Source organism: Hypanus sabinus, chromosome X2 (genome assembly GCF_030144855.1).
Source record: "Hypanus sabinus isolate sHypSab1 chromosome X2, sHypSab1.hap1, whole genome shotgun sequence".
Lineage (NCBI taxonomy): Eukaryota > Metazoa > Chordata > Chondrichthyes > Myliobatiformes > Dasyatidae > Hypanus > Hypanus sabinus.
In genome coordinates, this window is record NC_082739.1 from 5,011,478 (window position 1) to 5,039,209 (window position 27,732).

At 41.9% G+C, this 27,732-nt stretch overlaps 1 protein-coding gene across 5 annotated transcripts in view; it reads right to left on the reverse strand.

Moving 5' to 3' along the window:
* Positions 1 to 4,573: 4,573 nt before the first annotated feature.
* Positions 4,574 to 27,732, reverse strand: part of rnf214 (ring finger protein 214) — a 62,084-nt gene continuing 38,925 nt past the window's right edge. For all 5 annotated transcript variants that reach the window (XM_059956839.1, XM_059956837.1, XM_059956838.1 and 2 more), the window contains 6 exons: positions 27,112 to 27,210; positions 14,624 to 14,880; positions 12,686 to 12,800; positions 10,032 to 10,172; positions 8,434 to 8,529; positions 4,574 to 5,299 (listed from right to left, as the gene is read on the reverse strand). In XM_059956839.1, the coding sequence (XP_059812822.1) occupies positions 5,234 to 5,299; positions 8,434 to 8,529; positions 10,032 to 10,172; positions 12,686 to 12,800; positions 14,624 to 14,880; positions 27,112 to 27,210 (774 nt within the window). In that variant the 3' untranslated portion in view covers positions 4,574 to 5,233. The remainder of the gene's footprint in view (positions 5,300 to 8,433; positions 8,530 to 10,031; positions 10,173 to 12,685; positions 12,801 to 14,623; positions 14,881 to 27,111; positions 27,211 to 27,732) is intronic.

The following is a 27,732-nucleotide window of genomic DNA, read 5'->3' on the forward strand; positions in this document are numbered from 1 at the left end:
GCAGATGCTGGAAATTCAAACAACACACACAAAATGTTGGTGGAATGCAGCAGGCCAGGCAGCATCTATAGGAAGTACAGTCGACGTTTTGAGCCGAGACTCGGCCCAAAACATCAACTGTACTTCTTCCTATAGATGCTGCCTGGCCTGCTATGTTCCACCAGCATTTTGTGTGTGTTGTCATAAGGGCAATGTCATGATAATTGTTGGGGGTTTTAACATGAAAGTCGATTGGGAAAAAGGTCAGTACTAGACCTCAAGAGAGAGAATTTGTAGAATGTGTAAAGATGGCTTTTTGGAACAGCTTGTTGTTGAGCCCACTAGGGGATTGGCTGTGCTGGATTGGATGTTGTGCAATGATCCCGAGGTGATAAGAGAGCATAAGGTTAAGGAACCCTTGGGGAACTGTGATCACATTATGATTGAGTTCACTTTGAAATTTGAGAAGGAGAAACTAAATTCCAATGTGTCAGTACTTCAGTGGAATAAAGGAAATTACAATGGCCTGATAGGGGAACTGGCCAAAGTTGACTGAAAGGGACACGAGCAGGAAGGACAGCAGAGCAGCAATGGCTGGAGTTTCTGCGAAAAATGAGGGAAGTGTAAGACAGATATATTCCAAATAAGAAGAAATTTTCGAATGGAAGGAGGACACTACCGTGGCTGAGAAGAGAAGTCAGAGCTAAAGTAAAAGCAAAAGACAGGGCACACAAGGAAGCCAAAGCTAATGGGAAGATAAAGGATTGGGAAGCTTTTAAAGACTTGCAGAAGGAAACCAAGATGGTCATTAGGAAGGAGAAAATGAATCATGGAGAATAAGCTGGCAACTAATATCAAAGAAGATACTGAAAGCTTTTTTAAGTATATAGTAAATGGTAAAAGAGAGTCGAGGGTAGATACAGGACCAATAGAAAATTATGCTGGGGATATTGTAATGACAGATACTGAGATGGCAGAGGAACTGAATGTGTATTTTTCCATCGGTCTTCACAGTGGAAGTCATCTGCAGTATACTGGACATTCAAGAGTGTCGGGGAAGCTTGTGCAGTGAAAATTACAACTGAGAAGGTGCTCAGGAAGCTTAATAGTCTGAGGATGGATAAATTTCTGGAACCTGATGGAATGCACCCTTGGGTTCTGAAGGAATTAGCTGGAGAGATTGCGGAGGCATTAACAATGATCTTTCAAGAATTGATAGATTCTGGCATTGTACCGGATGAATGAAAATTGCAAATGCTACTCTGCTATTTAAGAAGGGTGGGAGGCAGCAGAAAGGAAACTATAGACCTGTTAGCCTGACATCAGTGGTTGGGAAATTGTTGGATTCGATTGTTAGGGATGAGATTCCGGAGAACCTGGCGGCACATGACAATACAGGCCAAAGCCAGCAGGGTTTCCTGAAAGGGAAATCCTGCCTGACTAACCTACTGCAATTCTTTGAGGAAATTACAAGCAGAGTAGACAAAGGAGATGCAGTAGATGTGGTGTACTTGGATCTTCAGAAGGCCTTTGACAACGTGCTGCACATGAGGCTACTTAGCAAGAGCCCATGGAATTACAGGGAAGTTACTAGCATGGGTGGAGCATTGGCTGATCGGCAGAAAACGGTGGCTTATATTATATTAGGCAACAAACGGTGTTGGATAGACTGTTGAGTCTGAAGGCTGTTAAGTCCCCGGGACCTGATGGTCTGCATCCCAGGGTACTTAAAGAGGTGGCTCTAGAAATCATGGATGCATTGGTAACCATTTTCCAAAGTTCTATAGATTCAGGAACAGTTCCTGCTGATTGGAGGGTGGCTAATGTTGTCCCACTTTTCAAGAAAGGAGGGAGAGAGAAAACAGGGAATTATAAACTGGTTAGCTTGACGTCAGTGGTGGGAAAGATGCTGGAGTCAATTATAAAAGAGGAAATTACGACACATTTGGATAACAGTAGAAGGATCAGTCCGAGTCAGCATGGATTTATGAAGGGGAAATCATGCTTGACTAATCCTCTGGAGTTTTTTGAGGATGTAACTATGAAAATGGGCAAGGGAGAGCCAGTGGATGTAGCGTACCTGGCCTTCCAGAAAGCTTTTGATAAAGTCTCACATAGGAGGTTAGTGGGCAAAATTAGGGCACATGGTATTGGGGGCAGAGTACTGACATGGATTGAAAATTGGCTGGCTGACAGGAAACAAAGAGTAGCGATTAACGGGTCCCTTTCGGAATGGCAGGCTGCGACAAGTGGGGTACCGCAAGGTTCGGTGCTGGGACCGCAGCTGTTTACAATATACATTAATGATTTAGATGAAGGGATTAAAAGTCACATTAGCAAATTTGCCGATGACACAAAGCTGGGTGGCAGTGTGAAATATCAGGAGGATGTTATGAGAATGCAGGGTGACTTGGACAGGTTGGGTGAGTAGGCAAATGTATGGCAGATGCAGTTTAATGTGGTTAAGTGTAAGGTTATCCACTTTGGTGGCAAGAACAGGAAGGCAGATTACTATCTAAATGGAGTCAAGTTAGGAAAAGGGGAAGTACAACGAGATCTAGGTGTTCTTGTACATCAGTCAATGAAAGCAAGCATGTAGGTACAGCAGGCAGTGAAGAAAGCTAATGGCATGCTGGCCTTTATAACAAGAGGAATTGAGTATAGGAGTGAAGAGGTCCTTCTGCAGCTGTACAGGGCCCTGGTGAGACCCCACCTGGAGTATTGTGTGCAGTTTTGGTCTCCAAATTTGAGGAAGGACATTCTTGCTATTGAGCGAGTGCAGTGTAGGTTCACAAGGTTAACTCCTGGAATGGCGGGACTGTCATATGTAGAAAGATTGGAGCGACTGGGTTTGTATACACTGGAATTTAGAAGGACGAGAGGGGATCTGATTGAAACATATAAGATTATTAAAGGATTGGACACGCTGGAGGCAGGAAGCATGTTCCCACTGATGGGCGAGTCCAGAACCAGAGGCCACAGTTTAAGAATAAGGGGTAGGCCATTTAGAACAGAGATGCGGAAAAACTTTTTCACCCAGAGAGTGGTGGATATGTGGAATGCTCTGCCCCAGAAGGCAGTGGAGGCCAAGTCTCTGGATGCATTCAAGAGTTAGATAGAGCTCTTATAGATAGCGGGGTCAAGGGATATGGGGAGAGGGCAGGAACTGGGTACTGATTGTGTATGATCAGCCATGATCACAGTAAATGGCGGTGCTGGCTAGAAGGGCTGAGTAGCCTACTCCTGTACCTACTGTCTATAAAACAGAGAGTGGGAATAAAGGGATCCTATTCTGACTGGCTGCCGGTTACCAGTGGAGTTCCACAGGGGTCAGTGTTGGGACTGCTGTTTTTTTTACGATGCATGTCAATGATTTGGACTAAGGGATTAATGGATTTGTGGCTAAATTTGCCAATGATAGAAAGATAGGTGGAGGAGCAGGTAGTGTTGAGGAAACAGAGAGCCTGCAGAGAGACTTAGATAGTTTAGGGGAATGGGCAAAGAAGTGGCAAATGAAATACAATGTTGGAAAGTGTAAGGTCATGCACTTTGGTGGAAGAAGTAAATGGGCAGACTATTAATTAGATGGTGGGGAAAGAATTCAAAATGCAGAGATGCAAAGGGACTTGGGAGTCCTTGTGCAGGATACCCTCAAGGTTAACCTCCAGGTTGAGTCTGTGGTGAAGAAGGCAAATGCAATGTTGGCATTCATTTCTAGAGGTATAGAATATAAGAGCAGGGATGTGATGTGTCATGAGACCACACTTGCAGTATTGTGTGCAGTTTTGGGCTCCTTATTTTAGAAAGGATATACTGACATTGGAGAGGGTTCAGAGAAGATTCACAAGAATAATTCCAGGGATGAAAGGGTTACCATATGAGGAACATCTGGGCTGTATTTCCTGTTGTTCAGGATAATGAGGGGGGGAATCTCATAGAAACATTCCGAATGTTCAAAGGCCTGAACAGATTAAATATGGCAAAGCTATTTCCCATGGTAGGAGAGTCTAGGACAAGAGGGCACAACTTCAGGATTGAAGGATGTCCACTTAGAACACAGATGCAGAGAAATTACTTTAGTCAGAGGGTGGTAAATCTGTGGAATTTGTTGCCTTAAGCAGCTGCGGAGGCCAAGTCATTGAGTGTATTTAAGGCAGAGATAGATAGGTTCTTGATTAGCCAGGACATCAAGGGGTATGGGGAGAAGGCAGGGGAAGTAGGGATGACTGGAAGAATTGGATCATCCCATGGTTGAATGGTGGAGCAGACTCAATGGGCCAAATGGCCTACTTCTGCTCCTATATCTTATGGTCTTATGATTGGGAAGGGGCGCTGGGGCAAACTTGAATACTGCTGGAAATGTACTCGCAATCATCCAAGGCAATCAAGGTTGACCTCAAATTTGTGATGCCTTTACAGGTGAATGGCTCATCTACCCTCAATTTAATCATGGTCACCCAGTCGGTGAGAATTATATCAAGTGTATCTACAGAAATCATTAAAACAGTCTACGGAATATGATTAAGCACAAGACCTGAACAATGAGCTGCTCCTAAGCACACAGTAAACTACCAAATTTAAGCTCTACTTTAAATTAGTCAAAGTATTTCTTTAATTAAGATACATGATGTGGAGAAATTGCCAGATACTTGGAGATAGTTCTGCTCTGGAGTGATAATACTTTAAAATATGACCTGTTCCTTTTTATTTTCAGGCAGAAACTCAGCCCTGCAAAGTAATGTATTAAGGAACGTCTTGTGCACCACTGTTTCTAATTAGCAAACAGTTAAGTTTACGGCACTTCAAATATGGCCAACAACAAACAGATCAACATAAAAACCAAATCAAATACAGATGCTATAAATTCAAAATAAATGAAATGCTGGAAATACTCAACTGGTCAAATAACATCTCTGGGGAGAGAATCAGAATTAATGCTTTGGGCTGATCATTCAAAGACAGCTTAATTCTTCAGGTAGATAAATGAAAACCCCAATGTTAGCCTTTGCTCCCAAGATACAAAGTGTGCTGAACCAGTGTAACATCAACTTCAATGTCATTTATAACACTTTCAGGATACTGGTGTCAATTTTGGTTAAGTGGGCAAAGTGCCAAAAATGCATCCATCTATTTCCCATGGTGTGGATCCTTTCTCTTAACATACATAGTTCATGTTGTTCAGTTCTGGCATAGTCCTCGAAGTCCAGTTCCATTTTCCTGCATCTCTTCCAACCAGAGGGTCCAGAAAGGCTCATCACCGTGGCGTGGGGCAGAAAGGACAGCTGCTATTTTTATTGGTCTGTGCCCAGAACTTGATGCACTGGGGGAATGAGATAACACTGGTTAAAGAACAGAAATTGTGATACTGTCACATAAGTGAGACACCCTGAGCTGGTATGACGATGCAAAAGTCACATCATATAAAAATGCTGCATATCATGAAGGCTTACTCAATTATCTGCAAGGACAGAAGTGGCTTTATCATTATGTTTCTCTTAGTGGATGTTGTGCATTTTGTTTAAAGATGAAAGCAATAACTGCAGGAACCTGCACTCTGTCAGCATGACCTTCTGGAAGGGATCAGTAATGACCTGTCAAGCTGGAAGCTGCTGATATTGACCTAAATGGTCAGTTACAACACAGAACTTAATTTCATCTCTAAATCCTGGTTAGACATAAACTGCATGCAGTAGCATCTAACAGGAGAAGCCAGGTACTGAAGAAAAAAAGTCATCTGTGACTGAGTGTTCATCTTGTGGCCACCCTCTGCATCCAAGCTTCAATCCAAATCACTACCTTAAGTTCAAGGCAGATCACTAGGACACTGCAGTTAGGAGACTTGTGGCAATGAGGACAGGGACAGAGCAGAACAGTGGTACAAGTACAGCTACTGCCTCATATTTTTAACAGCACTGGGTTTAATCCTGACCTCCAACATTCTCTATGTGGAGTTTGCATGCTTGTTCCTCTCAATATGACTGTTCCTCCATATCCCAAATTTAGAAACATAGAGAACGCTTCGGCCCACAAAGTTGTGCCGAACATGTCCCAACCTTAGAAATTACTAGGCTTACCTATAGCCCTCTATCTTACTAAGCTCCATGTATCTATCCAAAAGTCTCTTAAAAGACCCTATCGTATCCGCCTTCACCACTGTCGCCGGTAGCCCATTCCACACACTCACCACTCTGAGTAAAAAACTTACCCCTGACATCTCCTCTGTACCTACTCCCCAGCACCTTAAATCTATGTCCTCTTTTGGCAACCATTTCAGCCTTGGGAAAAAGCCTCTGATTATCCACATGATCAATGCCTCTCATCATCTTGTACACCTCTATCGGGTCACTTCTCATCTTTCTTCACTGGCATGTTAATTAGCATCTGTAAGTTAGATAGCTAGGAAGAGAATACCAGGAAAGCACAATAGAGCAATTACGCTACAGGCAAAATCAGTAGGGAATGGGATTGATAGGTTCACTCAAAGAACCGGCATAAACCCAATGAGGCATATGTTCTCCTTCAAGTTGCAAGGCAAATATGAACCATGATAAGGGACAGAATAGATCAAAGCCAGACTGGAGATAAGGGGAGACTTTCTGATTGGAACAAGGCACAGAGTGAAGACCTGGGAAGTCAGAGCAAAATCACATAAAAGCAATGGGATCAGAGTACTAGGTATTGTTCTGCTCATATCACAGTACGGATGTACAGACTGGAGACTATGGAAGAGATTTTAGAACACTGCTCTATCCCTGGAGAACTGCAGCCATAAGAATGGGCAGGTTAGGAATTTCTCCAGAAAAGGGGAGATTTGGACAGACCGCTGAAGGAGAAACACATGGGGGTCAATAACTGGGAAGAAGAGATTTAATGTAACAGGCAGAAGGATAAGAGGGGAGTTGAAGAATTTTTTTTATCAACCAAAAGTGATTCCTTTATATATCAGAGTACTGAATACAGAGTAGGGATGTTATGTTGAAGTTGTGCAAGACATTGGAGGCCTATTTTGGAGTATTATGTGCAGTTCTGATCACCTACCTTCGGGAAAGAAATCAATAAGGGTACAGAGAAAACTTACAAGGATGTTGCTGGGACTTGAGGGCCCGAGTTATAGGGAAAGGTTGAATAGGTTAGAACTTTATTCCCAAAAGGGTAGAGAATGAGGGGAGACTTGACAGAGGTATAAAAATTATGAGGTGTATGGATAGGGTAAATGCAAGTAGGCTTTTTCCAATGAGGTTGGGTTAGACTAAAATTAGACGTCATAGGTTAAGAGTGAAAGGTGAAATGTTAAAAGGGAATATGAGGGAAAACCTCTTCACTCAGAGACTGGTGTGAGTGCTGAATGAGCTGCCAGTGCAAGTGGTGGATGCAAGTTTGATTTCAACATTTAAGGGAAGTTTGGGTAAGTCTCGGTGTGAGTCGATGGGACTAGGCAGAAAAACAGTTTAGCATAGACTAGGTGGGCCATAGGGCCTGTTTCAGTCCTATAGTGCTCTATAATTCTATGGTGTTGATCAGGTGGAAGGAGATACATCTACAATAACCTCCTGAGGCATGGAGCAGTCTCACCAGCTCATTTTGGGTTGTCATGGACAGAAGTTAACTAATAGGTTGCGTAGTTGCTATAATTTTCCATTATCCCACAAACGGAAGGTGTGCAAGTTCTGCTTGAAGCCAAATTGGAAGCAAAATGTCAAAAGTAAGATTTTTTTTCCCCCATTCAGACTGGCCTTGATGATCAGTGATTAATCCTATAAACTGCTATTGAAGTCCAAAGTACAATCAAAGCCAAACTCCAATAGGTGTACGCAAGTACCTGTGCCCGTTCTTAACAGACCATCAACATGGCCGAAGGGCATGTTCCTGTGATGTAGTGCTCCAAGATTCTACGTATGAATTGTAATACAGAATTGAGATAACATAAACTTGTGATGAACTATTCCAGTTTAGACTATTTGTACTTGTTATAATGCTCATTTGTTTTGCTAGGTCGTGAAAGGTAATCCAGTCCAAAAACATCACCTAAAAGAAAAATTGATTCAATTTTTTTTCCAAGTTATAAATAAAATTGTCAGTTGGGAACCCTTCCCGAGTCACCCAGAGTAGCACATGATCATTTGAAAACTAGTTACGGTTGTAACACTAGTTATCTTGTTGACAATTTGTGCAAAGCAAGCCCCTACAAACAGCAGTGTTTTAAAAACTTGATTATTAGCCTCGATTCTGTGGTGATCTGTTCTGCTATTTTTCAAAATATTCAACTAGTCAAACAGGTTTTGACTTAATATTTCATTGGATATTTCACTCATCTTTCATCCTAGATGCTGACTTGGAAATAACAGCCTGGAACTTTTCTACTCTCTGATGCAGGTAACCAGGATGTTGCCAAGTCACAGCTAATGAAAGTGAAAAATTAATACTTTGATTAATAGGAGAAAACAGGGCACTCACCTCCTTGTGGACAATGTGCAAACAAGCCATTGGATGCACCTCACTGACAGGCACAACCTTCTGACACATCAAACATAGGCGGGGACTCCCAGGTACCTGAAATTCAGAAGAATTCAATTCATTTTTAAGCCAGTGGGCATATTTTAAACTTGGCAATTTATTCTAAAAGGGCCATGAAAACGAGGCAAGCACAAATCTGTCAAGTTACGTTTTAAAGAGATTTAAAATAAGATTGTAAGAGGCATAGATAGAGTGAACAGGAAGCATCTTTTTCCCCCAGGTGGCAGTGGCTTATACCAGAGGACATCCTTTCAAGGAGAGTGGAGGAAGGTTGAGGGGAGATGTCAGAAAGTTTTTTTTATAAAAAAAAAGAGTGGCAAGTGCTTGGAATACACTGCTGGGAGTAGTGGTACACACAGATACATTAGGGATATTTAAGAGACTTTAGATAGGCATATGGATAAAAGGAAAATGGAGGGTTATGGGCTACAAAGGAGCTAAGTGTTTTTAGAGTAGGTTAAAAGGTCAGCACAACATTGTGGGCTGAAGGGCCTGTACTGTGCTTTATTGTTTTATATTCTATATTTAAAGCACCATTAATGCTAACAGTCTAACAGCACGCGACGAATTCAGGTCATTATGTAATGATGTTTTGTAATTTGTACCCAAACTCTGCATTTTGACTGTGTTGCCTTTATGGCATTTGTTTAGTTTATAATATTTTCACTTTATTAATTCGTTTGTTAGCATTTTCTAGTTAAAGTTAAGATTGTTTAAAGTAAATTCGTTGTCGGTGATATATCACGGCATGTGATGACATCACACCTGGTTTCACCGCGTCTTGTGGGAAAATACCGGGAAGGAGGGGGCTCACATGTGCAGGATCAGTGCAAGAAAAGTTTTCTTTCTATGCACTAGAAACATCAGTGAAGCAACGCCGTAAGTTCATGAGATAATCGATGTGTTGAATTAAAAATGTTAACACTGATTCTGTTAAAAGTAATGACGGTTGATAAGGTTTATGTTTTCGTTAGTTAAAGAGTTGTGGATAGTTTGTGTTGAAGTGTATTTAAAGCAGTCAATGGCGTAGGTAGATTCTGACCGTATGCTGTACTTTAACGTAATGTAGTTGTTGTAGTTTTACTTTTGCAAGTATTTACGATGTAAAAGTGATATCAAGAAGGAAACAAATACTGTATACATTTTGTATTGTTTTATCAACAGTTTTCACCATACGTTAATGTGGAAGAGTGAACAGTAAACGGTTAATCTTACTGCGATCCGGTTTTCATTGACTACGGTTTACCTCAGTGTTTAGTTCAGAGTTCTCTTACACCTGAGTGAGAACACTACATTGACAGTTCCTTCAACTTCCCAGTATGTAAGACTAAGCCAAGTGCAATGACAAACAACACTCTTTAAACTTATTATTTGGACACAAACCTTGACCCATGGTTTTCTCAACTATTTACCAAGCTGGCAACAAAGGAAGCCTTGATAAATAATGATTTACAGACAAAGTTACTTACAAAAAGGTGCGTAATGACAAAAAAAAAAGAAAAAAAAATCACTCTGTGAAGATGAGGCAGTGTACTAACCAGTGCTGGCCTCTCTTGATATGAAGGTAGAGTTCCACTTCTGCTCTTAGGCAAGGACATGTATGGACTGGTCCGAACAACAGCTGGTGGGAAGCGCCCAGGCAAGCTGACTGAAACTCCAGGGGGGGCCGACGGAAGAGACTGTTCGATGAGGAGAGCAAACACACTTCAAGTTAAGATTCATTAGCATTGAAAACAGATACACATCGTAATTAAGCTTCTTCTCTCTAAATAAACTATTTCTCTTTTAAAAAGTTACGTGTTAACAACACTGTTAAATGTGATTGAATAATTCTACCATCACTCAAGCTGGTGTAATCAAAACTGAGCAATATAATTACTGTCCAACTATCCTGCACTCTATATGAGCACCAGTGAACAGCCCATTTCTGGAGACAATGTTCTGCTTAGAATAGGGGATGTTGTTTGCAGTTTTGCAAAGCTACTGAATTGGAAACTCAGCCAGCTCCATCATGTGCACCAGCCTCCCCAGCATCGATGAGATCTTCGAAAGCTGATGCCTCAAAAAGGCAGCTTCCATGATTAAGGACCCAATCACCCAGGACATGCCCTCTTTTCATTACTACTAACAGAGAGGAGGTAAAAAAAAGCCCAAAGACACACACTCAATATTTTAGGAAGAGATTATATAAAAAATAGCAATTTATATCACACTGTACGAATTTCACAACATATGTCAGTGCTAATAAATCTGATTGTGTTTCTTTGCTTTGACTTTCTGTACTGACATTGTCATTTGTGCCACTGGACTCTAATGAGTTTATTGTCACCTGCATCAGGGTGCAATGAAGGTCCTTGCGAACGTGAAGCTCACAGAATAAATACTATACATTGTAATAATGAATACAGAAACAAAAGCAAATGACAACGGAATGGTGTCAAGTCTAATAGTGCAAACTGAAGCACTGCAAAATGAAATGATAAAGTGACTATAACCAAATTACAGGTTTAAGAATATGGCAAGACTACCGGGAAGGGAGAGTGAACACCGCATAGTACAGGTTTCCCCCGCTATCCGAAGGCAGAACTTTCCTATGAGACCGTTTGTAAGCCGAAATGTCGTAAAGCGAAGAAGCAATTACCATTAGATTATATAGGAAAATTTTTGAGCATTCCCAGACCCAAAACATAACCTACCAAATCAAAACAAGTAACACCTAAAACCTAAAATAACACTAACATATAGTAAAAGCAGGAATGATATGATAAATATACAGCCTATATAAAATAGAAATATTGTATGTACAGTGTAGTTTCACTTATCAAAATCGGCGATGTGGAGAAAAAAAAAATCAGCATGTACAAGCATACGCACACAACTGCCTGCACAAGGCTTCACGGTCATGGTAGTCTTTCTCGGGGTAACACACGTATAAAGTGGGCATCTTTTTTTCGTAAAAGTGAAAATCCTCTTTGGTTAGCAAAAAGAGGTACTAATCGTAACAGCGAGCTGTCGTAAAGCAAACGTTCGAAAAACTGGGGCCACCTGCACAGGCTCTTTGGCCATGAGGTTCTGCCTAACCTACTGAAGTTTAATCTAAGCCTTCTCTTCTGCAACCCATCCATTTTTCAGTCACCCACGTGCCTATCCAAGATTCTCTTAAATCTCTCTACCTCCACCACTGGCAGTGTGTTCCATGAACCCACCACTTTCCATGTACAAACACAACCCCTGACATCCCCTCCATACTTTCCTCCAATCATCTTAACATTATACCCCCTTGCATTGGCCATTTTCACCCTGGGAAAAAGTCTCTGCCTATCCACTTGATCAGCTTATCAGCTTTTACACCTCTATCAAGTCACCTGTCATCCTCTTTCACTCCAAGAGAAAAGCCCTAGCTTGTTCAACTTATCACCACAAGATACACTCTCAAATCTAGGCAGCACCCTGATAAATCTTTTCTACACCCTCTCTAAAGCTTCCTATAATGAGGTGACCAAAACGGAACACAATATACCAAGCGTGTTCTAACCAGGTTTTTTTTAAACAGAACTGCAACATTGAACTCAATCCACCAACTAACAAAGGACAATACACCATACACCTTCTTTACTACCTTATCAATTTCCACAGCAACTTTGAAGGATCTATGGGCATAGTCTCCAAGATCCCCCTGTTCCTCGACATTGCTAAGAGTCTTGCCATAACCCTGTGAATGAGGTGATTATTTCAGAAGTCCGATTAATCAAGTGCTGAGAGGCGACACATAAACCAGAGACTCTTAAATCGTTCTCAGGGTCTTAGCCATCACTGACTGCTCTCCATGCACACTTCATTACTGCATCACTCTGACAACCAGCAAGAATGGTTCTCTCACACCCAGTAAATTCCAATTTTGATTGCAATAAGTCCAATTAATTTAGTACAGTTGCTTTGTCCCAAACAGAAGCTATTAAAAAAGATCAAATTCAATGAGGAGAGAAGTAATACAATGTCAGTAATCAACTTCTGACTATGTAACACAGACCAAATAGTAGAGGGACTCAGCAGGTCAGGCAGCATTTATGAAGGGGATTAAATGGTTGACACTTTGAGCCAAGATCATCAGGACTGGAAAGGAAGGGGGAAGGAGCCAGATTTGACCGGGCAGGTACTGGTTTGAATTTTGGACACTTGGTCCAGAGATTACCTGGTTTGAGACACTGAGGCACTCAGCAATTTGTTGGATTAGTTCTTCGACGGAGAGGCCAGCTATAGTGCCACGTGAAGTCTTTATCTGCTGTAGGATGTGCGTAAGCTGCTTTCTGTCAAGAAGAGGAAGCTGTAAGTTAAGGAATCATAAAGCCCCTTTAGAAATAGAGGGAGACCATTTCAACTCATGAGGTTTCTGCTGGCCTTCAGAGTACCTGTTATTCCCAAGTTGGCATCTCGCTATCATAAGAGAATAGAAGCAGGAGGAAACCATTTGGCCCCTCAACCTGACCCAGCATTTATAGGATCAAGGATCAACTTTATTTGCTATATTCATTTACATGTACTAGGAATTTGCTGTGATCTGTTGGCATGATAAGGAACAAAATACAACAACATTCAACAGTTATAAAGAAGAAAGAATTATGTGGGTTTCCTCCAATGGTCCCAAGATGTACAAATTCGTAGGTTACTTGGTCACTGTAAATTGACCTGTGATTAGGCTAGGTTTAAATATGTGGGTTGCTAGGTGGTGGAACTTGTTGGGCCGGAGGGCCTGTCCATGCTGTATCACTAAACAAATAAAAATAAAAAAAATAAATAAAGTTAAAGGTTTAAGTACAGATTTACAATTTAAACAGCATTATAAAATGTGGTTTACAATGTTTACAGTGCAGTGACTGAAAGGACAGTAGATTGTTCGGCCCAACTTGTCTATGCGGACTAACATCCCCATCTTAACTATTCCCACTTGCCTGTGTTTGGCTCATATTCCTCCAAACTTTTTTTTAAATGCTTTTACTGTACCTGCCTCAACCACTTCCTCCAGCAGCTTGTTCCATCTATTTCCCATCCTCTACCTGAAGTTGCCCCTTAGTGCCTTTTAAGTCTCCTCTGTCTCATCTTAAAACTATGCCCTCTAGTTTTTGATTCATTTTCTCTAGGAAAAACATTTATAAACACAAGAGATTGTGCAGATGGTGGAAATCTTGAGCAACACTCAAAATGCTGAAGGAACTCAACAAGTCAGGCAGCATCAATGGAGGGGAATTCACCTTAACTATGCCACTCATAATTTTATACAGCTCTATAAGGTCATCTTCCATCTCCAACATTCCAAATAATAAAGTCCAAGCCAGCTAGGCTCTCTCTATAACTCAGGCCTCGAATCCTGACAACATTCTCGTAAATCATTTTGCTCAATATGATCATGGACAATCTGCACCAGACCTCATCTCCAATTCCCAAAAGCTCTTATTCCTTGATGGAGTTGAAAGGGAAAATAAATCAGCTCTGATCAAATTGTGGAGCAGACTTGATGGGCAAAATGGCCTAATTCTGCTACATCTTATGTCTTGTCTTCCTAAAGTGTATCCAGTTCCTCCTTAAATGCCCCAATGATCCAGTCTCCACAACCATCCTTCCACCTGGTGGCTTTAAATGACCACCAACTAACCTTAGAATGATCATTCCCTCTTCTATCAATTCCTCCTCCCTAACTACACAGTAGAGGTAATTTAAAGTGGCCAATTTACCACCAATCCCAAAAGCCTTTGAGACGTAGGAGGAAAATGGTGCACTTAGAAACAACATCAAAAGTCATAGGTGAATATAAAAGCTCTACACTTTAGACGTCGGAGGTCAGAATCGAACCACTACAGTGTGAGGAAGAATCAGTGATCAGCCTATTCAGTCTCTGTTGGGCAACTGGATCCATCCTCTACTTTTTTCCACCATCCCACCCACAGCCTCATTAACATTCCAATACTCCCCAGATAAATTGGTTTAAAGTTGTCAGATTCCAAAATGAAGCCTTCTCCCTAGACAAACACAAAAAAAAGGGGGGGGGGGGAGAGAAAGACATGCAAAGCTCCACAAAAATTTAATTAAAATTCCCACTGAGCCCAATCAAGTCTGGTGTTTGAGGTAGCCATACCTGCTGCAGTTTGGAAACTTTGACTCCAGTTTGCTGAGAAGTTTTTCCAGTTTTGAGGCTGAGCTGACTACAGCTGGAGCACCACGATTCTCAACATCTGATGTACGTCCCAATCCCATTGGAAAACCTGGAGTGGGCAGGACTTGCTGTGCGTAAAAGGCAACAGGAGGGAATGCTGCCAGAGGAGGCATGCTACTGGGGAAAAAATGGGGCAATGTGGGAGTGGACTGCCAGTTACTGTGGGACAAAAGATCCGCCTGCAAGTGGAAGAGAAACAAAGAATTATGAGCTTTGGGCTTGAGACAAAACAAAGTTGGCAATGATACAGACTAATTATTTGAGTAACCAATCTGGAATTTGAAGGAAAGTTAGTCATAGTGCATGTTATCGTGAAACTACCAGATTATCGTTAAAATCTTTTCCAGTTCACTATCCTGCCGTAGGTTCTCAGCCTGAAACATCGACTGTACAGTAAGCCCTCCTTATCTGTGAATTCCGCATGCACAAATTCAACTAACCGTGAATCATGAAAACCCAGAAGTGCTCTTCCAGCACTTGTTGTTTGAGCACTTTTTTTCTTGTCATTATTCCCTAAACAATGCAGTATAACAACTATTTCATATAGCAGTTACATTGTATTAGGTATTATAAGTAATCTAGAGATGATTTAAAGTATACGGGAAGATATGTGTGGATTATCATGGATCAGGATTGAAAAAAATCGTAAGTTATCTAACTAAGTAAGTCGGAACAGGTACATCCAGTAGTATTTAGCGTCAAACGTTTGCCTTAGTATATAGTATATATTTAACCTTTCTATGCATATAAAACACTTAAGAACGTATGTTTCAGTGCCGGGCTCGGGATCAGAAGTTCCTGAGTTCGACCCAGTGACAGACCGTTCCCGAGTATGCTCTCCACCGTGCCGAGTTGACGTGGAGGATCAAAAACCCAAAACACACTAATTAAACCAATGTGTTGCTTAGTAATAATTGCAACTTTCATCGGGGCAGAGCCTTTCACATGCTCCATTAAAATTGTTCAGATCGTTGACCGACGAAGCCTAATGCTTTTCCAATGACCAATGGCGTTTCACCTCTTTCCAATCGCTTTATTATTTCCACTTTATTTTCAATTGTGATCATGATTATTTTCATGAACAGAAACACTGCAGATTCAGAGCTCTGACGCTGGGTCCTAATGTCCACCACACTGAGACAGGTTAAATAAGGTTTGGGGTTCCGCTGAGTCCCAAGGTCCACCGCATTGAGACAGGTTGAATAAGGGACTTGAGCATCCGCGAATTTTGGTAACTGCGAGGGATCCCGGAACCAATCCCTCGCGGTTAAGGAGGGCCAACCGTACTTTCTTTCTATAGATGCTGCCTGGCCTGCTAAGTTCCTCCAGTATTTTGTGTGTGTTGCCTGGACTTGCCACATCTGCAGATTTTCTCTTGCTTCTGGTTCACTATTGTTCTTTGGGGAGAAAATCTGCCATTCTTTCCTAGTCTGTAGACCCCAGATGCTCCATTGTGCTCAAGTCTAAACTGGCTCTTTTGTTCAGGGATAATCAAATATAGTCAATAAACATGAGCATTGCTAGGGGCTCCTATGTTCTGTGAACTCATAATCAAAGAGAATGGAAATGGGTCCTTTGACCCTACAGGTCCATGCCAACCAAGTTGCCTATTTGAGTCTGTTCCAACTGATCATGCTTGGCTCGTATACCCCTACACTTTTCCTATCCATGCACCTGCTCAAGTGCCTTTCAAATCTTGTCAAGGTACCTGTTTCTATCACTTCCTCTGGCAATTCAGTACATATGCAGAAAACCTTCTGTGTAAAAAATATTTCCCTTCAATTCCAATCAAATCTCTCCCCTATCACTTAAAATATGCCCAATAGTTATGATACCCCATCCCTGGGAACCAGATCCTATGCCCTCACCCTCTAATGATTTTATACTCCTCCACAAGGTCACCCCTCTCTCTCCTATGTGTACAGTTCTCTCTAAGCTGCACAGGTACGTGGCCACACAGTAACTGAAATGCTCCTGCACACATAGCCTTTGTTGTCGTGAAGCTGGAAAATTTCTTACATATAATTTTAATATAATTTTGAAATTATGCTAATATAATTATAGACAATAGGTACAGGAGTAGGCCATTCGGCCCGTCAAGCCAGCACTGCCATTCAATATGATCATGGGTGATCATCTACAATCAGTACCCCATTCCTGCCTTCTCCCCATATCCCTTGACTCCACTATCTTTAAGAGCTCTATCTAACTCTTTCTTTAAATCATCCAGAGAATTGGCCTCCACTGCCTTCTGAGGCAGAGCATTCCACAGATCCACAACTCTCTGGGTGAAAAAGTTTTTCTTCAGCTCTGTTCTAAATGGCCTAACCCTTATTCTTAAACTGTGGCCTCTGGTTCTGGACTCCCCCAACATCGGGAACATGCTTCCTGCCTCTAACGTGTCCAATCCCTTAATAATCTTATATGTCTCAATCAGATCCCCTCTCATCCTTCTAAATTCCAGTGTATACAAGCCCAGTCGCTCCAATTTTTCAACATATGACAGTCCTGCCATTCCGGGAATTAACCTTGTGAACTTACGCAGCACTCCCTCAATAGCAAGAATGTCCTTCCTCAAATTTGGAGACCAAAACTGCACACAATACTCAAGGTGTGGTCTCACCAGGGCCCTGTACAACTGCAGAAGGACCTCTTTGCTCCTATACTCAACTTCCCTTGTTATGAAGGCCAACATGCCATTAGCTTTCTTCACTGCCTGCTGTACCTACATGCTTACTTTCAGTGACTGATGAACAAGGACACCTAGATCTTGTTGTACTTCCCCTTTTCCTAACTTGACACCATTCAGATAGTAATCTGCCTTCCTGTTCTTGCCACCAAAGTGGATAACCTCACATTTATCCACATTAAACTGCATCTGCCATGCATCTGCCCACGTCACCCTGCATTCTGCTAACATCCTCCTGATATTTTACACTGCCACCCAGGTTTGTGTCATCTGCAAATTTGCTAATGTTACTTTTAATCCCTTCATCTAAATCATTAATGTATACTGTAAATAGCTGTGGTCCCAGCACCGAGCCTTGCGGTACCTCACTAGTCACTGCCTGCCATTCTGAAAAGGACCCGTTAATCCCTACTCTTTGTTTCCTGTCTGCCAACCAATTTTCTATCTATGTTAGTAGCCTACCCCTAATACCATGTGCTCTAATTTTGCCCACTAATCTCCTATGTGGGACATTATCAAAGGCCTTCTGAAAGTCCAGGTACACTACATCCATTGGCTCTCCCTTGTCCATTTTCATAGTTACATCCTCACAAAATTCCAGAAGATTAGTCAAGCATGATTTCCCCTTCGTAAATCCATGCTGACTCGGACCGATTCTGTTACTACTACCCAAATGTGCCGTTATTTCATCTTTTATAATTGACTGCAGCATCTTCCCCACCACTGATGTCAGGCTAACTGGTCTATAATTCCCTGTTTTCTCTCTCCCTCCTTTCTTAAAAAGTGGGATAACATTAGCTATCCTCCAATCCTCAGGAACTAATCCTGAATCTATAGAACATTGGAAAATGATTACCAATGTGTCCATGATTTCTAGAGCCACCTCAAGTACCCTGGGATGCAGACCATCAGGCCCTGGGGATTTATCAGGGCCTGATAATTCTGAACTTAAAAAATGTTGAAAATAATTGCAAACTACCCTGTAATTAATTGTTAATGAATATAATCCATAAATTTGCTAAATGATAAATGTACAACCTTTACTTTGAAACATTTGAGAGCTTCAATGTATTTACATTGACAGTGTAACAATAAACACAGAATGGAACTCAGTAGTCCACTATTAATAAACTGCCAGCCCGTTGAGGCCCAATGCTGTCCAGGTTTAAAATGTGAAAGATTTCCTTTGTTGCACTGTATTTCATTATACCCCTCCATTAATAAGTAAAATCAAGAGTATGTGATTTTTCAAACTTCCTTCTAAATATTCATAACATGCATATTACACAAAAAAATTTAAAGTGCCATGTAGTTTTCAAGCTGTGTAAAAATTTCCTACTCAGAGCAATTGAGGGTCTATGCAGCCGTAAAAAAGTAATTAGCGGGAACGTTGCCTACTTGCCTATGAATACACAAAAAAGCAAATCTAAGGACATTTATGATTGTAATGGAATTCGTCAAAAGATTCATTCACCTGCCATTTTAAAATCTTTCTCAGTTCACCAATAAATTTGGGCTCCTGCGTCACCCCTCTTTCTCTCCCTTGATACTAGAGATGTTGCCTCTCCAACTCTCAGTCATAGTCATAGAGCACTACAGCACAGAACCAGGCATTTCAACCAATATAGTCTGCGGTGAACTGTTATTCTGCCGAGTCCCATCAACACATACCTGGACCACAGCACTCCATATCCTCCTAACCATGTGCTTATCCAAATTTCTCTTAAAAGTTGCAGTCGGAAAAAAAAAATCATCGTTTGTGTCACCAACAGAGTGCAAGAATGTGCTGGAGGCAGCCCACAAGTGCTACCATGCTTTCAGCGCCAACATAGCATGCCTACAACTTACTAACTCTTGTGTCTTTGGAATGCGGGAGAAAACTGAAGCATCCAGAGGAAACCCACACAGTCACAGGCAGAACTCCTTACAGACAGTGGTGTGGATGAACCTGGATTGCTGAAGCCATAAAGCGTTACACTACTCTGGTAAGGAACCCCAAGAAGGCAGTGATCAGAATGTGATAGAATTCACCCTGCAGTTTGAGAGGGACAAGCTTAGATCATATGTGTCAGTATTAGCGTAAAGGGAATTACAAAGGCATGAGAGAGGAGTTGGCCAAAGCTACTTGGAAGGGAAGACCAGCAGGGATGATGGCAGATCTGCAATGGCTGGAGTTTCTGGGAGCAGTCTGGAAGGTGCAGGATAGATATAATACAGTAAAACTTAGTGGGAAATTAGAGTATTGGGAATTTTTTAAAAAAACAGCGGAAGGCAACTAAAAAGCCATTAAGGAGAGAAAAGATGAAATACAAAGGTAAGCTAGACACTAACATAGAAGAGGATACAGAAGGTTTTTTTTTAGATATATAAAGAGTAAAAGTGAAAAGAGAGTGGATTTTGAACTGCTAGAAAGTGACACTGATAGTAATGGGGGACAAACAAATGGCAGACAAAATTAATAAGTATTTTGTGTCAGAATTCACTGTGGCAGATACTAGCAGTGTGCCAGAAAATTAAGAGTGTCAGGGAATAGAAGTGAATGTTGTTGCAATTACTAAGGAGAAGGTGCTTGGGAAGCTTAAAGGTCTGAAATCAGGTAAGTCACCTAGACCAGATGGATTATACCCCAGGGTTCTGAAAGAGGAGCTGAAGAAATCATGGAGGCATTAGTAATGATCTTCCAAGAATCACTAGATTCTGGAATGGTTCCAGAGTAATGTATAATTGCAAAGGTCACTCCACTCTTTAAGAAGGGAGGGAGGTGGAAGAAAGGAAATTATATACCAGTTAGCAGGACTTTAGTGGTTGGGAAGATGTTGGAGTCCATTATTAAGGATGAGGTTTTGGGGTACTTGGGAAAATGATAAGAGGTTTCCTTAGCATGGTTTCTTCAAGGAAATAATCTTGTCTAACAAATCTGTTGTAATTCTTTAAGGAAATAACAGGCAAGATAAACAAAAGAGACTCAGTAGATATTGTTTAGTTTAATTTTCAGAAGGCCTTTGACAAGGTCCTGTAAAGGAGGCTGCTTAACAAGATAAGAGCCCATGGTTTTACAGGAAAGATGCTAGCATGGATAGAGGATTGGCAAAGAGTGGGAATAAAGGGAGACTTTTCTGTTAGTCAAATTGGGAGAATGGGCAAAGAATGGGCATACTTCTGGCAAAATGGCGACACAAATGATCACAGTAGCTTCTATGGGGTCAACAAAAGGTGCTACCATTCTACTTAAACATACTTCTAATAATCAGGAATCTTGCTATAATGGTTGTCTCTCGGGGTCCGAGGAAGACTACATTGTGCAGGGTGGCTGTGTTTTTTTTACATCACCGAGTTGTGAGCTCAACATCAACCCTGCACAGATGGAGAGCGCGCTTAGGGGAGGCCTGTCACTGGATCAAACTCAGGAATCTCTGTTCTCGAGCCTGGCGCTGATCTCACTGCGCCACCAACCGACCTTTTGCACAATGTAACCAGTGCGTGAAAGATATTAAAGTGGAAAAGCCTTGCACAGAGACTGTCCCACTCTCTGGGCCTGAGAAGTCAGGATCCAGTGGCACGAAGAATCGTCATGTCTGGCAACTTCCTTGGCTGCACTGGATGGCCGCGTCTTCTTAAGTGCTTTGCCGCGCCCTACGCACTCCATAATGTGCAGCTGCAACGTTTTCTCAGCCATTGAACCCCCGGGGTTTCCTCCGCCTGATCCACCAAAGCAGTCTTTGCATGCTGGGATGAGCAAATTCCTATCTTGCTATACATTAACTTAAAAGTACTGCAGGTCTACACCATCACCGAGTTGCTCACTAGTGGAGATAATGGAGGAGTACACAACATGCTGCTGCCTGAATCGACAGAGGCTCACAGTCAAATAGTAAGTGGCTGTCAAGGTCACTTCTCTTGCAATCACAAAACCCCTTTGGGCATTGTTAATCTGGTACACCGCAAAGGCCTAGTCCCTGGTTGAGGACTAGACCTGAAGCCATGATGTCGCCTGTTTGCAGCTGCCAGAGTGAGGGGACAAAGCCAATGCGCTAAACCGGGAGCAGTGTGGCATAGTGTCCAGAATGGACTCGGAGCTGCCCTCCCAGGGTTTTCCTCAGCAGAAGACAAACTCTGTTGTTGCCAACTGCAGATTTTTCTTTTTTGACAGCACCCAATGGTCTTGGGCCTCAAGCTGCGGGGTCACTTGCTTTTCGGACACCACTGGAGAGGCATCCGAGCTATTGCGCTCTGCCTGGTGCAGCATGGCGCAGTTGTGGCAATTGAAGATTTCAACTAGACTGAGAGGTCTGGACAATATACATTTGTGTGGTTGAATTTTTACTAATATTCTACATGTACTTAGATATGCGAGGACTGGGCCTCTAAGCTGTGGTATTGCCTGGGCATCGGGGTTTGGTCCACAGATAATATTGGTGGCCTGGGGTGGGGGGGGGGGGGGTCTGGACTACATATTCTGTGTTGTTACTGATACTCTATATGAGTTTGTTGATGTCTATGAGTGAGGGCTGGGCATCAAGCCGCGTTGTTGCTGGGAAGGTAGGGAGATGGGCAATCTGGATTCTCATTATGTGACTGTGATCTTGTGTGTGCTTACTGTGTGTGACCGTTGGTAATGTGTGTTGCAACTTAACCCCATAGTAATACTGTTGCATTTGGCTGTATTCATGTATGGTTAAATGACAATTAAACTTGAATTGAATTGAAGTGGCAGATGGAATACAATGAAGGGAAGTGTATGGTCATGCACTTTGGTAGAAGGACTTTGGTAAAGGTGGAGACTATTTTCTATTCTGAAGAGCACTTGAATGCTCTAGACCAGTATTCACTGTAGTTGAGAAGAATGGGGGGGGGGGGGATGGGGAGATCTCATTGAAACTTTTTGAATCTTGAAAGGCCTAGATAGAGTGGATGTGGAGAGAATGTTTCCTACAGAGGGTGGGTCTAGGGCTAGAGGGAACAGCCTCAGAATGGAGTGATGTCCATTTAGAAAGGAAATGAGGCAGAATTTCTTTAGCCAGAGGGTAGTGAATCTGTGAAATTCATTGCCGCAGATGGCTGTGGAGGCCAAGGCATTGTATCTATTAAAAGTGGGGGTTGATAGGTTCTTGACTACTTAGGGTGTCTAATGTATGGAGAGAAGGCAGGAGAATGGGGTTGAGATGGAAAATAAATCAGCCATGATGGAATGGCAGTGCAGATTTGATGGGCCAAATGGCCTAACTCCACTCCTATGTCTTATGGCTACCGTGCCGCCTTTTGGGCAGACCTAATGCAGGGTTTCGATCCAAAACACCAGCAGTTCCTTTCCTCCCACAGATGCTGTTACAGTATTCTGAGATTCTCCAGTAGATTGTTTGTGATCAAGATTAAGCCAACCTCATCAAATGGCTATATCATATTTAAGACATTTAGTATAATAACAGGTTTAGAAATTTCATATGCTTGGAGTTTATACACTCAGTGGCCACTGTATTATTAACTGCTGTACATAATAAAATGGCCATTGAGTATATGTTCACAAACACGAGAAAATCTGCAAATACTGGAAATCCAAACAATGCATGTCCTTCTGAAGGCCAACCAGTGTATCTGAGGAGCTGGTGCCTCACACACCAGAAACAGAATTCTGCTGTTGTCACATTCTCCGCATGACTGCACGGGCTTCCTCTAGGAATTCTTATTTCTCTCTATGTTCCAAAAAATGTGTGGGTCGTTAGGTTAATTGGTACCAGTGTAAATTGCTTGAGTGTGTACGTGAATGGTAGAATTTGGTTGATGTGGTAATCTAGAAGTGAGTTGATGTAGGACTCAATGAGCCGAAGGGCTTGTTTCTGTTTGCAACATCTGATTCTATGAATTAGAAATGGGAGTAGACCACTCTGCCCCATCAGTCCTGCTCCACTATTCAGTCAGGTCAAGGCAGATCTGATTGTAACCTCGATTCTACATTTCTCGCCACACCCAGTAACCTTTCACTCACTTATTGAGAACCTTCTGACAGCCTTTGAAGTAAGTTCCAACAACCGTTATGAGTGATGAACAGACCTGATGGACAATGGGGTGAAGAGTTAACCATCTCCCCCCCCCCCCCGAGAAACACGAACTATTACTGTTGCTATGCTGACCATGAGAAAGAGACGAAAAACAAACAAGAACATCTGCAACAGATAGGAGGGGGAAATTACTGATTAACTGTATCGTGACCCCTTTTTGAATTATTTACTGTTTCGCTGCAAGGACAATAGTTTGCTCATTAACATTCCTCAGTGGACTGAAGGAGTGGCCTTATTTGACGGACACAGTCATTCAGGAGTGATGGACAGTGAGTCCCCGTGAGTAGGGATAAAAGACAGGTCTGGAGAGACACCCTCTAGACATGCCAGTGGACACTGATTGAGTGTTGGAACCCACAAGAAAGGTGGGGGCTTTGAAGACCAAACCAGGAGGTCAGTCATTAAGGCTATCAGTGTAAAAGCAGGGCCGGTGAGGACTTGTGTGTGTGTCCACTCATGCCAGAGTGATGAGTCCACCACAGAAGAACGGTCTAGCAGAAGGACGGAGAGGTCATAACTGAATGACCACACCGATACGATGGATTAAGAAAGCAAAGAAAGGTTTGCCTGACTGTAGCTGTTACATCTCGTTCTTTCTCTCTCTCTCTCTCTCTCCCGCCCAATGATTACAACAACCATAACTACATCAGCACTCATGAACTGAACTTTATACTTTTCTATGACAATTTATTTACCCCTAGACATCGATAGAGCTTGTTTATTATTGATTATTATTCCTACACTTTATTACTGCTAACTTGTTTTATATGCATATTTGCATTATTGATATGGTTTTTGCTTATTTTTACTAATAAACACCTTTAGTTTGGTACCACCAGACTCCAACGAATTCTTCTTTCTCTGCTGGTTAGACACCCAGTTATGGGGTACGTAACACAACTAAAAGAAAAAGTAATCATCTATTCAACCAACACACACAAAACGCTGGAGGAACTCAGCAGGCCAGGCAGCTTCTATGGAAAAGAGTAAATTGTCGAAGTTTTGGGCTGAGACCCTTCATCAGGCCCTGAAAAAAGGTCTTGGCCTGAAACATTGACTGTTTACTCTTTTCCATAGATGCTGTCTGTCCTGCTGAGTTCCTCCAGCGTTTTGTGTGTGTTGAGTGCATATTCATGGTCTTTTGTTGCTGTTGCCCCCCCAGCCACTTGAAGGTTCGACATGTTGTGCATTCAGAGATGCTCTTCTGCACACCACTGTTGTAACACATGGCCATTTGAGTTACTGTCACCTTCCTGTCAGCTTGAATTGGTCTTGCCATTCTCCTCTGCCCTCTCTTGTTAACAATTCATTTTCACCCACAGAACTGACACGTCACCAGTTGAGGGGACATCATCATGCACAATTGAGTGTTATTTCTGCTGGCAGCTCGCATTTTCCTTGCTCCAACAAATTGTTCTGATTGTTTGGCTGTTGCACTGGCCGCTAGTCTCCGCTGCTTCTCAGCGGACCAGATAGCCGAGTGATCTCTGCTGGCCCGTATTCCTGGTTATCGGTCGTTGTGAGTGTTGTTCACAATCAGAACGAGTTGTACCAATATAAACACAAGCACTCAGCAGAAACAACACTCAATTGCGAACTGATGTTGTCACCTCAACTGGTGACAAAATGTTTGCAAACTAACCTCCAGGCTCAACAAGCAACCCTACAAACACTATTGAGACTGAAAATCCCAGGAGATCGGCAGTTTCTGAGATACTCAAACCACCCCATCTGGCACTAACCATCATTTCATGGTCAAAGTCACTTAGATCACATTTCTTCCCTATTCTGATATTTGGTCTGAACAACAACTGAACCTCTTGCCCATGCCTGCATGCTTTTATACACGCTGCCTCATGATTGGTTGACTGGATATTTATATTAACAAGATGTAGCTGTAAAGTGGCCACCAAGTATACAGCACAAAGACAGTAAAACCTTTGTGGAAATTGAAGACATTGTCTCTGTGGTTCAGATATGCCAAACAACTAGCTAAATGTGTGATACGAAAATGATTGATCCAATAGAAATAAATAGCACAAATCTATATTACCTGGGGTATAGATAAATGAGAAATGTGAACTCATTGAAATGTTGAAGAAAATTCTTCAGAGGGCTCAAATGCATGGGTGATGAGAGGCAGCTCTGCCTAGCTGAAGAGTCTGGAGCTATGGGACACAGACTGTCGAGAGCAAGGCTAATTATAACTGACATGCAGAGAAATTCCTATATTCCGAAGGCTTGGAATTCTTTACTCTAGAGGGCTGTGGGTACTTGGAGTGTTAAATATCTTCCAGAGATCAATGGATTTCTAAACTAAGAAAATAATCAAGGGCATGGGGATGGCAATATGAGGCAGTCCAGGCACTTCAGACGCAGCCTTAATAAGTGGTATGGCAGGCTCAAGGGTTGGTATTAAGGATTAAAAATTAAATGTTAAAGATTAAAGATTAGCTTTATTTGTCACACGTACATCATATCAAAGATACAGTGAAATGTGTCATTTGAGTCAATGACCAATGTAGTTTAAGGGTGTGCCGGGTGCAGCCCACAGGTGTCACCATGCATCTGACACCAAGATAGCATGTCCACAACTTACTAACCCTAACTGTACATCTTTGGAATGTAGGGAGAAACCAGAGAACCCCAGAGTAAACCCATGCCATCATGGCATGAATGTATAAACTCCTTACAGTCAGTGAACTCGATTCGCTGGCACTGTATTAGCTTTACATTAACCACTACGATACATAGAACAGTAGTACATACCCTTCAGCCCATGATGTTATGCTGACATTTTAACCTAATCCAAGATCAATCTAACACTTCCCTCCCACATATCCCTCCCTTATTTCGATCATCCACGTGCCTATCTAAGAGTCTCATAAATGTCCCTAATATATGTTTCTACCGCCATCCCAGGCAGCGTGTTTCACTGTCCCATCATTCTGTGTTAAAAACCTACCCCTAACAAACACACTATACTTTATACAAATCACCTTAAGATTATGCCCTATTAGCTATTACCATCCTGGGAAAATGACACTGGCTGTCTACTCAATCTATGCCTCATGTCATCTTATACACACACCTCTGACAAGTCACCTTTCATCAAGCAGATGTAGATCCACCTCTATTTCTGGAGGTTGATGAAAAGCTATGGATTTACTACCTCTGTCCCCAGAATTAACACATACTTATCAAATTGATCCTGTCCATGGATTACTTATTTTAGTCAAATAACTACTATTGAAAAAGAGAATTCCAATTAGTGCAGTAGAACACAGCTGACGATCAGATGTTTGGATTTGATGGGAAACTATTACTCTTTAGTTAATGAGGGGAACAGTGACATTGTAGTTAAGTCACTGGCAAAATTCTTGATCGTTGATCCAGAGACAAGAGTTCAAATCCCACAATGGTATCTGGGGAGTTTAAGTTGAAATAATTAAATAAAGTTGGAATTTTAAAAACACAGCTGGTCTCTGTAATAGCAATCATGAAACTAACAGAATTCCATAACCTGGTTTGTACTACATGTGACCTCCGATCTTAACTGCCTTCTCAGTTCAAGGGCAACTAGAGATAGTGGTAAATGCCTGCACCACCCATATCCTTTGAATGAATAAATAGGGGATTACATCATTCAGTATCAGCTTTCTTACCTCCGCAGGAAGAGGAGGCAGAGTTGGCATTTGTATGGGAGGTAGGCTGTTGAGTTTTGCACCATTCTTGACCATCTGAATGTGACCCTTGTACTGATTCTGTGAACAGCATATGCAGATTAAATATTAGAAAATAATCTTTGCATTTATAATTATACCATTGACAAGTCTTAAGATCAATGCAGAGCAACAGCAGTGAATTTATACATAGCAAGTTCCCACAAAGGAAATGAGGTAACGATTAAGTCATGTTAAATTTGATGTGGATTTAGTGAAATACATATTGAAAAATCTTTAGTCAGAGACCACTGCAGTTAGACATCTAATTCAAAAGATAGCATCTTTGACTGAGGCGCATTATATTTTGTGCTCCAGCCTTCAAAGTGGGGTCTGAAGTCATCACCTCTTGGCTCAAAGTGACCCACTGAGCCACCACAGAGAAGCAAATGCTCTGCAATATTACTCATGCTCAAATCCTGCAGGCAGATGCAATAATCAAAACTGCAGATTTCTCAGCAAGTTCTCAGCAAAAGCAAGTCACCAGTCTGGCCCCAAGACAAAGTGGCAATTTGTGATAACTTTAATCTCCTGCTGCAGGTCTTACATGAAAGATCCTCCATC